The sequence below is a fragment of the Neolamprologus multifasciatus genome, chromosome 18 (genome assembly GCF_963576455.1).
Source record: "Neolamprologus multifasciatus chromosome 18, fNeoMul1.2, whole genome shotgun sequence".
In the NCBI taxonomy this organism is placed as follows: Eukaryota; Metazoa; Chordata; class Actinopteri; order Cichliformes; family Cichlidae; genus Neolamprologus; species Neolamprologus multifasciatus.
Window position 1 is genome coordinate 14,698,663 of NC_140456.1, and position 10,824 is coordinate 14,709,486.

The 10,824-nt window shown below is 35.9% G+C and overlaps 3 protein-coding genes across 5 annotated transcripts; all 3 read right to left on the reverse strand.

Annotated features, from left to right (window-relative positions):
• Positions 1-1,424: 1,424 nt before the first annotated feature.
• On the reverse strand, positions 1,425-4,023 carry LOC146497561 (chemokine XC receptor 1-like). Its single transcript, XM_085141090.1, has 2 exons — positions 3,908-4,023; positions 1,425-3,346 (listed from the first exon to the last, which is right to left on the reverse strand). Exon 2 carries the CDS (start codon positions 3,312-3,314, stop codon positions 2,301-2,303), a length of 1,014 nt encoding a protein of 337 aa, XP_084997216.1. The 5' UTR covers positions 3,315-3,346; positions 3,908-4,023; the 3' UTR covers positions 1,425-2,300.
• Positions 3,657-5,586, reverse strand: LOC146497562 (chemokine XC receptor 1-like). The gene is made up of 2 exons (XM_085141091.1): positions 5,470-5,586; positions 3,657-5,296 (listed from the first exon to the last, which is right to left on the reverse strand). Exon 2 carries the CDS (start codon positions 5,266-5,268, stop codon positions 4,261-4,263), a length of 1,008 nt encoding a protein of 335 aa, XP_084997217.1. The 5' UTR covers positions 5,269-5,296; positions 5,470-5,586; the 3' UTR covers positions 3,657-4,260.
• A 99-nt stretch (positions 5,587-5,685) lies between these two features.
• Positions 5,686-10,151, reverse strand: LOC146497563 (chemokine XC receptor 1-like). 3 transcript variants are annotated; one of them, XM_085141088.1, is made up of 3 exons: positions 9,883-10,151; positions 8,942-8,980; positions 5,686-8,017 (listed from the first exon to the last, which is right to left on the reverse strand). In XM_085141088.1, the coding sequence occupies exon 3, from the start codon at positions 8,003-8,005 to the stop codon at positions 6,962-6,964; it is 1,044 nt and encodes a 347-aa protein (XP_084997214.1). In that variant the 5' UTR covers positions 8,006-8,017; positions 8,942-8,980; positions 9,883-10,151; the 3' UTR covers positions 5,686-6,961. The 3 variants fall into 3 exon arrangements, with proteins under 3 accessions (XP_084997214.1, XP_084997213.1, XP_084997212.1); XM_085141087.1 differs by lacking the exon at positions 8,942-8,980 and having other exon boundaries at positions 9,883-10,150; XM_085141086.1 differs by having other exon boundaries at positions 5,686-8,980; positions 9,883-10,149.
• Between the last annotated feature and the right edge of the window lie 673 nt (positions 10,152-10,824).

A 10,824-nucleotide genomic window follows, 5' to 3' on the forward strand; every position in this document is an offset into this window, starting at 1 on the left:
TTTAGTGCATTGCTCCCAGTCATCAGAAAGTCGACGTGTCTGTGCAAACACAACTCCTCTCATCCTGCCTAACTTTAATTTTTTTTGCAATATTTTTTGCCCATTTCTGCCATCTCATCAGTGGCGTCACTGATTTTCCTTGCCGGGTTGACCTGTGTTTTAGCTCAGTGAGATGAGCATCCGTTCTCAGACTGGGAGGCCGAGGTTCAAATCCCGCTTATGGCAACATTTATTTCAGTTAACAGTTAAACTTTTTTTAACTCTTTTCAGCAGAAATTCTGCTCATTCACCTCTTTTCAGCAGAATTTTAAATTTTTTCACCACTTTTCAGCACAAATCCCAGCTTTTTCAGATGTTTTCAGCAAAAAACCCTTTTCAGCAGAATTCTGCTCATTCACCTCTTTTCAGCAGAAATTCTGCTGATTGAACTCTTTTCAGCAGAATTTTCACCTCTTTTCAGCACAAATCTCAGCTGTTTTCAGAAAAAAAACTCTTTTGAGCAGAAATTCTGCTGATTCATCTCTTTTCAGCGCAACTTTGTGGTTATTTACCTCTTTTCAGCAGAAATTCTTCTGATTCACCTCTTTTCTGCCAGTTGCCAGTTTTCAGCCATTTCACCTCTTATCAGCACAATTCTCAGCAGCTTCTGCTCATTTCAGCAGAATTGCCAGTCTCTCCACCTCTTCATTGCGAGAATGAGTTTGGCTCAGTGAGATGAGTAGCTACCTTGAGACCAGAAGGGCCAGGTTCGAAACCTGCTCAGGGCTATGTTTTTTCAGCTTTTTTTCAGCAGACATCTTCAGCATTAAGGCATCCACACAGCATTTTCGCAGGAAATGCAATTTTTTCTAGTTCATCTTTGATTTTCATGCAGCTGTTTCCTTTATTTAACGATTAAATCATATTTAATAATGATAAATGTTAGAAATACAGAAATAAACAAATTGCAGTTATATGTAATAATATATTAACTCTAACATGATTATGAAAACTCAAGATGTTGTATTAGTGGTTAAACTGGTTAAATTAAGGACATTCAGCAACCAGTTTTGTTTTGTTTTTTGGTTATTTGTTTTTCATACATGCTAAATCTGATGGCTGAGTCTGCACCTGCTGAACTTGCCTGCTTTGTTGAACTGAACATGCAAGGTGTTAACACGCTGGATCAATCGTTGAGCCTTTTATATTATCATGCTAAGTGAGTTATTTGTGGCTTCTTCACACTACACTCTAACTGATCTGCACCAGGAATTTGGTCCAACATGATTAGAAAGAGAAAATTGACCTTTCAAGTCGACAGGTCAAAGTGAAATTTGCTTACTTACTTCCTAGTTGCTTGCTTGTTGAAAAAGAAAGTATGCTGTTAAGAAAATATTAAAAGGTATCTCTTTCATATTAAATAAACTTCGACAAGATACAAAAGTTAGTTTTATTTTTTTTTTTTAATCAAATGCATTGAGAATACTTTACATGAAATAAAATGTGAAAATAATCATGATATTAAATGTATAAAAAATAACTTTGAAAGTGATTTTTATGACAACAGAAAATGTAACACATGTAATCATAGAGACCAATCTACAATATCACTTCTACAATGTACAGTATAATCAACAGATCATTTTGGAGTAGTACAAGTATAAAATAGAAGATTCTGATCAGAAAGTATATAAACACAGATAAAAACATTAAGAAAAGGTATTGAAACACAACACACTGCACAATGTCAAAATGAAATTGTCACTTCTGTTTCTCTTTATATGATGGACACCTTTGCAGTAACTGGTAGAATCCCAGTCTAACCACAGAACACCCTGAATTTTCTGTGCATGAAGCACTAGATGTAGCATTTGTCTTTCTATAAAGCTTGACTAATTGAGCTGTTTTTTATTTATTTGCCATTAAGAACCACTCTGTACCAAAGAGGTATACTATGAGAATGTTGGCTTTCTTTGTCTTAACTGGCTCAACAAAACTGAAAACCCATGTGGGACATAACGAATATTACAAAGGTGGTTATCAACTTTCACTGGTTGGGTATTCAGCATGTTACCATGGTGATTTAGCCAGGTAAAAACAAAGTCACTTTCGTAACAGAAAACTTAGGTCACTAAGCCATTAATCTTGCTGTGTGGTACACCCCTTTGGCATCAACAAAGTCAGACTCTATCATTAATAGGTGCTGCCCATTTTTTGTTCTTGTTACTGTTGCTTGTACTATATTAAGTTCAGCTAATTTATCTAATCAAACCCTCAAGCATCTACCCGCCTCATCCTAATGCATGCATGCTACAGTAAATTCAAATTTCTTCCGCATTTTGGAGAGGGATTAATGCCATTGGACTGTCAGTTTTAGTCTCATCTCTGCACAGTGATAATGTATTGCACGGCATGGGGAGATACCTCCTAAACCTTTGTACTCCTATTAAATGCACCAAGGGGATAAAGCAGCAGTAGATGTCAATGATGGGATAAATGATCAACCAAGCATAGTGCAATGCATATATCAGTTCATGTGTGTCCTCATAAAAATCCAATAGTAGCAAGGACTGTATAAACATGTGGATGCTAGAAGGAGCCAAGCATAAAAAAGTACTGACAGTTATGCCTAAAATCAATTTTGAAGGCTGTTGTTGGCTGTTTATCCTGCCCTGCTTCGCCATTATCCACATGTGAACATAACAGAATGAAGTGATAAGGACAGGAATGAGAAAGAAAAGAAAAATCTGTGTGTAGATTTCAGTGAGTTTCATGGTTAGTGACTCCACCAAATTTACACACACTTTCATGTCAGCAAATTCGATGACTCTACCACTCACAGACAGTTTAATGCTTAAAGCAGCACACACCAGCCACATCACAATGCTACCTATGAGAACACCATATTTTCTTAAGGCCTGTGCAAACAAGCACCAAGGCTGAACCACAGTAACATAAGAATGCAAAGACATGGCAGTGAGGATCACCACGGCGGTGAACAGTCCCAGAAAACAAATCCCTGTACCTACTCCGCAGGCCCACTCTCCAAAGACCCACGTATGGAGTGCATTACAGGCTGCAAAAGGCAATGTCACAGTGAGGCAGAGGTTAGAAACTGTGAGCTGAAGAAGTAAAATATCCGATGTGATCTTCCAAGCTCGTTCCATCCAGAGGACCCACAGCAGGAAGCTGTTTGCAGGCAGGCTGATGCAGAAGACGAGACTGTTGACAGCAGCAGGATAGTAAAGTTTGGATATCTTAATGTCATACTCGATCTCGCTGCTTTGAGTCTCATTAAAGTGTATGTAATCATAACTGTCGCTGTCCAAGGCCATGATTTACTTGTTTAGGTCTTGTGAGGAAAGTGCTGTTGAGGAAGTGAAAAAAAATAAAAATCTTATACTGTGAAGTTTTTTTTTTTAATTTATTTATATATAGTAACATAATTAATGCATTTTGGTACAAATATGTTAGTCAAGATAAAAACTAATGCAGTTTAGAACAAATGATTATAAAGTTGAACAGCATAATATTCATGCCTTCAACAGCACTCAGGAAAAATTAAATTTAGAAATGTAAAAAGAATGATATAACATCATAAATCTATGAATGGCAAATAAAGCAAGTCCACAGGGGTTATTGTGAGCCAGTGAAGAAAATGGTCAAAACATATAATGTTGCTTGCATAACATCACTGAAGTTTTATTTAATATTCTCTGGTTAATTCATATTGCAGTAATATCAAATTCCACTCCATATTCCTACATTTCCTGTGTTTCTGTCACAACATTTATTTTTGTTAATAATAAATAAATAATACTTTATTATTGTTATTATAATAAATACTAATATTTTATCATTACATGAATCATTTCTCATGAGTATTATCACCTAATTCAAAAGAGAAAAACAGCCAAGAAGAGCCTACCTTGTGCATGCACTCTGTGTTTCCCTCACTGATTGTGTTAATACACTTACACTTCGTACTAATATGACCACAGAAATTTGCTTTCATTGCATTTTTTCCATCTAGCCTATCATGACATGTGCAGAGAGAAGAGAGAAGTGAAAACAGCTTCACTGGATTTCAGCAACATTTTTTTTTTTTTTTTACAAAAACAGCATTGCTTGTAAAAGTGCAGTAGAAAACAGATTCTTACACACATACATTTTGCTTTTACTTGGCACATTAAAATTAAAAATGCATGTAATTTGTATTTAATTTCAGGAGAACATAAAAAAGATGTCAAATTAAATAAGAATATTTACAGATGTTTAACTTCACAAGTGGCTGTTTAACTGATCGTTGTGCAGTTCCAAGTTTATAGCAGAACTCGCAGCTATGAAAACTGCTTTCTGACTAACAGAACTGAGAGCTGTGCCTCTCTCCCTGTTCTTCCTGCACAGGTTTTCGCAGCGCAAAAGATTCAACAGATGCTTTCGCATCTTCTGTGAGAGCATATATAGCAGAGGGTTCATACAGCAGTGAGAATAGGCAAGCATTTCACAAATACGGTAGGCAACTTCTAACCGTTCCTCTGCCTTACAACCTATAGGTTTATAAAGAGATTGAATTAAAAGCATAATATGGTATGGCCCCCAGCAAATGAAGAAGACTGCAACAATACACAACAGCACAGCTACAGCCCTGTTCTTCTTTCTGTTTAAAGCTTGCAAAACTGTCTTGAGGATGGCAGAATAGCAGAAAATAATGATGGCAAATGGGAGGAAGAATAGCAGTGACACTTGGAGATAACGTCCAAGCTTGTCATCAAATTCAGGCACGCAATAGGTAACATTTTCCCAGTCTACTACTTTTACTATCATAGCATCACTCAGGGATGCTGAGATGCTGATGACCCAGGCAGCTATACAGGCACCAACTCCAGACTTCTGCCTTATAGCATAATTGCTCAGCCGGTTGTGCAGCACCACGGTAATGAAACGATCCACTGTCATGGCAGTCAGCAGAATGACACTGCTGTACAGCCCAACAAAGTATGCAGCAGTCAGGAATTTGCAGGCAAAGTCCCCAAAGACCCAGTGGTGTAAATGATCAACGGCCCAGAATGGAAGTGTGATGGTGAAGATCAAATCAGAGCAGACCAGGTTCAGGATGAACATATTTGTTATTGTGTTCAGTTTCTCGTAGATAAAAAGAACACATAAGAGGAGACCATTGCCTATGACACTGATGATGAAGATCAAGATGAAAAGGGGGCCGGTGATGTTTGGAAAGTCAGTCTCACAAAGATATTTAACATGATCACTCAGTCCATAGTCACTCATTGTGACGTTGTTTTCCTTTGTCAATTTTCTAAAAAACAAACAAAAAATTAGATTTTTAAAATGTAATTAAAGACGTTAACTGAGCAGTTCTCTATAAAATAACAGAAATTCTTCAGTTTAGTTTTAATCTTTGTATATTATGTTAGCAACTAGGAGCAGCTAGTTGAAGTCCAACTTAGGAGAAAAAATACAGCAACTTACCTCAAAAATCAGCTGTGAACTCTGGTGTTGAATTACACTCTGGTCAGATAGCTCTGATGGTCTTGACTAAAGTAACAGTTCCTCTTTTTGTTTCACTTTAAGTCAGAGAGGCCGTCTTAACAAAAAAAAAAAAAAAAATCATGCCCAAAAACCATGGGCAACTTTTTTTTCTGCATTGAAAATCCAACTTAAACAAAATGAAAAGTACATTTTAATATTTTCCCATAGTTTTATTAAAAATGTAACAGACTACAAGCATGCAGCACTAGCCAAAATGAACACCAAAAAACTGCATGTCTTCTTTTGTTTATTATTTTGTAAAGCAAAAGAATAATGCTGATGGTATTAGAATATGAAAATAAGCACAATACCCAATACTCTGTTGGGAAGAAGTTATGTTCTGCTGAAAACTGGAAATATATATTTTTTAAAATGCTACCAAAGTGATCGTGAAATTTATCATGGATAATCAAAGTGACATATATATCTGTAATACCATGTACAGCATAATCAGCAGATCTAAACACAAATGAAATTGCTACAGCAATAAAAGGTTATTTGATCATAGAAGAATTTGGTCAGAAACTATAACCACAGATAAGTACATGAAGCAAACTTGATTAAACATAACATATTACAACATATTACAAAATATTACAACATATTACACGCCATTGATGTTAAACAGAAGTTTCCCACTTTTCTATTCTTCTTGTTTCAGTTGCACCTTTCCAGTAAATTATACGACTGCACTCTGACCCCAGAACAACTTGAAGTCTTTATGATCCAATCATCTGAATGAGGCTGTTTGAGTTACTATCATAGGTTTGGCAGGATGAACAGCTCTATAATATTCTACTCAGACTTTGCATTAAAAAGTCAGTTTCTGTTATTAGTAACTGCCAGTCATTTCAATTTGTGCTCTTTTTTATACAATTATCTGTAAACTCCAAAAACATAAGTCTTAATCCCAGATATCTCAAAAAGTTTCTGAGAGTCAAACCAGCTCTTCTGGTTTAAAATCATATAGACCACACTCCATTATGATGTTTATGATGACAATAAACCTCTTGAATATTTGTACATACTTTGATCACTGATGGCTAAAGACATTAGGAAACCAAATGCAGTTTCACAAAGAAGTAGCAGGTTATGTTGCTCAGTCTATTTTTGGCATTTTATTTTTTATTTAATGTTATTTAGTGAATGTTAATATAAACATATTTGACTGAATAATAAATGGCAAGCAATAACCTGATGAAAATAAGCAGTTATGCTGCATTGATATAGGTTACTGATCAATAATTTTGAAGAAGAGTCAGAAAATGGTTGTAAAAAGCACCAACATTGGGGAAAATCATTTTGGAAAAACATATTGGCAGTTCATTCCCAAGTGAACCCAGATTCAAAAGAACAATGAAATCAGTTTGAGACATTTTGAGAATCAACTATGTTAATGAACAAGATGTATTAGTTCTGTTTTTTTACAACATCAAGGTGCCAATGACAACTCTTCACCACTTGTTATCGATGTTATTGTGTGCCGGCTTTTTCTGTTGCGAAAGCTGTTATTGTTTTTTTTGCTGCCCAAGCTCTTTAGCATTTTCTTCAAATGGGTTTTGAATTTAACCCCCACAAACACATAAAACACGGGGTTAAGGCAGCATTGTGAAAAGGCAAAAAGTCGAGTAATCTCAAGCGCATAATCCAGGTTTTTGCTATATTGACAATCTTCCCCTAATGAGTCACTTTCTCTGGGCCAGTAGGTAAATGACTGCAGAAATATCACTAAATTGTAAGGTACCCATCCAACAAGGAAAACAACCATGAGAATAAAAATTAGTTTCAAAGTTTTGTTTCGTCTTCTTTGCACAGGATGAAGCAACCTGCACATGATATGAGTGTAGCAAAACATGAATACCACTGAGGTAATTAGAAAGAGGATGTTTTGCTGGTAGATTCCCCACAGGCTCCAAAAAGAATTAGTATATACACAGTACTTTGACTCTGCAACTTTGGTGGAAGCAAAAGCTAGACTGGAAACCAGGATGCTAACAAGCCAAATGATCGCAGACGCTACAATACTGCAATACCCTGTGGTGGAAACAATGTCAGACAAAGGATTTATAACAGCTATATAGCGGTGAGCAGTCATCAGGATGAGGAGGATACCGCTGCTGTAGAATCCAAGGCAGAAGATAAAGTTCACTATTTTGCATGCATGCTCCCCTAAGGTCCATCCGTGCATGTTGTAGTAGGCCCAGAAGGGCAGAGAAGCTGTGAAGAAGAGATCTGATACAGCCAGATTCAGAATGAAGGTGTTGGTGAGGGATTTCAAATTCTCAAACTTGACCAGCACCACGAGGACCAGGATGTTGCCAAAGATGCTGAGAATCACCACAATGGAGAAAAAGACTGGAGTGAAGATTGCTCCAAATTGGATGACACCTGTTTTGTTGCAGAGTTCATCGTCGTCATAATTATAGTTGTACGAGGTTGAGTCAAGGCTGGTGCTGATAGTATCTATGTTATCCATTGTATCCACTTTCTTCCAGCATAAAGATAAATTTAAAAAAGGCTGTTAGACAGGTAAATCAAGTAGGTCAAATTTCACAGTCTTACTTAAGGAATTATAATATTATAAACCTTTGTTAGACAAGGCTATCTAACAAATATTAGCGAATGGTCTTTGACTCTGTATTTGGATGTATATCTCACTTTTCTCACTTACTCTCTATTATAATATTTAACCAATAATACATTTTAAAAGTTATTTATATTTATGAACTTAAAAAAATGTATTTATGTAGTATATTCTATGCACTGATTTGTGTTTTTTGACAGGCTTTTATCAAAGAAAACATCAAAGAAGAAATGCAGCAAACCTAGAAGCTAGCAAATAAAAACTAATCAAGGACTGTTTGTGACTGAGCCACTTTTGTGTATATTTAGTTATTGCAGTGGGTACAAACTGGCTTGGAGAAACATTGCAGTTTGAGAAGGTACAGCACATTGTGAATTGCCTGACCAAACAGTCTGGTAGAGAACCTTAGAGAAGATGAGGGGCTCAAAGCTTTAAGCATAAACCAAAACTTACTTTACCTTTTCAACCTGACTTTTGACTGAGTATGCACTATGGAGAGCAATTAGAAAGCAAAAGAAAAATAATATAGCATGTGTAGATTATATTATTAATTTTTTTTTAGCTCATATTTTTAGCTGTTTTGCTATTTCTTATTTTTACTAAGTATATTTTTCAGTTTTCTTATCAGATTATTGTGCATACACACAAAAGGTGATTTTGGTTAAAGTTTGATTGACTAATTGGTAATTAGAGATGCACTAATCGACCAGTCAGGAAGAGGAGCCATCTGATGGTCAGAGTTCTCTGTCCTGAGCAGTAAGTCAGCCTCCCATATGTCTGACTGTGAACTTCATTCCAAGTGTCATTCAATTGTGCACAGATACTCACAGGTGCATACTAATGTGTCGTTACCATGGAAGCTCCTCACTGTGAGTGAAGACACAAAGTTGAATTTTGTTTGTTTATGCCATCAAGTACAGGTTTTAGAAATAAAACTGGAACATGAAAAATTGGTACTGAGAGAACACACTTACAAAAAATTGGAAATTGGAATTGACTAAGGAAATCAATGCATCTTTAATGTTGGTCCATATGTAAATGTTGGAATATTGCAAGTAATCAGGATTGGTATGGTTATTAGATGGCCTGTTCTTTAAAGCATCTGTAATTTCATGTTTTATGAAAGCCTTATGATACAAGGCTTATGTTAACACAAGCAGTATCATGTAGAAAATGAAATAAATCATATTAGAATTGGGATGTAAAGTTAGTAAATCTAAGAAAATATTACCTTACCACACAGAATAAAGATAAGCTACTCCAAGAAGTTTTGTAATTTGAGAAAAAGGAAATTGTTGTGTGTTGCTAGTATAATTTGCTTGAGAATTTTTTTTGCAAAAATCCATTCAGGTAATAAGTAGGATTTTTTTGAAACCATTCTAATTAAAACGTAGAGTTCTAGATTTATTTATGTCAATGCAACTCAGTTTGTTCAGTGAATATAAGATAGCATTAATGATCATAAAAGGGGGGGAAAGCCACAAAAAGGCTACATACATTCATTGTGTGCAGTGCACAAAGTGCTGTTGTGTGTCATTGTTTTCAATTTTCTCCATAGTATCCTTAATCAGTGTCCAGGTTTTCATTGAATTAAATGCACAAATTAATCAAAATGTGTGCACAAATCTGCAATAGCAGTCACGCCTGAAAAATGTTCCCACTCTATAAACATTGATTAAACCTGTACACACTCAAACTTTAACGTCACTTTCAGCAAAGGTCAACCTTAGACTTTGACTGAAATGAAAGAAAATCAAACTATACTGTACCTGCACAAAGGGGTTTGCACACCAGTGTCCTCAGCAAGGTTGTTAGCGAAAGGTTGGTGAGGGTGGTTTTGAATATCACAAAGGTGAACAGAAACTACACATTTTTTTCAGTTCATCCAATAAGCAGTGATTGTGGGACTTATGTTTCACATGTGAAGAAGACATGTTCCCTGTAACTGAAAACACTTAGTGGTGTGTACAGGTTTCATTTGTAAATGTGTGTTCTACCTGTAACTGTTTATTGAGAAACTTTCATTACTGCAGATAAACCAAAGACAATGAAAAGAGCCGATAGGGAAGAGATATCAAATCAGTTTTCCAATGCATCAAAGGTAGTCCTTTTACAATAAATAGACATTCAGGAAGTGCTGTTGGCTTAGCCGGATTATTCTAAATTACCCATTAAGAATGGTAAAAATGAGAATGTGAATGTTTGTCTGTCTGTCTATTAGCCCTGCGTGAGACTGGCGACCTGTCCAGGGTGTAGCCTCCCTGTCCTCCTACTGTAGCTGGGACGGGCTCCAGCCTCCTCGCGACCATGATAATCGGATAATCGGAAGATAATGGATGGATGGATGGAAAGAAGTATGTGTCTAATTTATTAATATGTAACCCTTAGTAAACACAAATTGCATTTGATGTCACTTCATGGCTGTTATTTAACCTACCTACCCAGATGCTGAGTGTTAAGAAAAGTCTGAGCAATAACTAGAACAGAAAAGTCAATAATGTGAATAAATGCACACTGATTTTGTGCGTGCTTGTTTGAGGGCATATGTCTGTGGTCACTTTGGTATTTTTTATCCTTATGAGACTGCTAAACTAACAACAAGAGCTTTTTTTTCTAAATAAATTCAGATTCAGACCTCTTTAAGTACCCCAGATATTTAATGATAGTCAGTTGTTTTGTAATTCTTTTATTTAGCTTGGATTTTTTTTTTT

What these genes read in the sequence shown, in the direction of transcription:
- LOC146497561 (XM_085141090.1), bottom strand. Translation starts at nt 3,314, where the DNA reads ATGGCCTTGGACAGCGACAGTTATGATTACATACACTTTAATGAGACT.
- LOC146497563 (XM_085141088.1), bottom strand. Translation starts at nt 8,005, where the DNA reads ATGGATAACATAGATACTATCAGCACCAGCCTTGACTCAACCTCGTAC.
- LOC146497562 (XM_085141091.1), bottom strand. Translation starts at nt 5,268, where the DNA reads ATGAGTGACTATGGACTGAGTGATCATGTTAAATATCTTTGTGAGACT.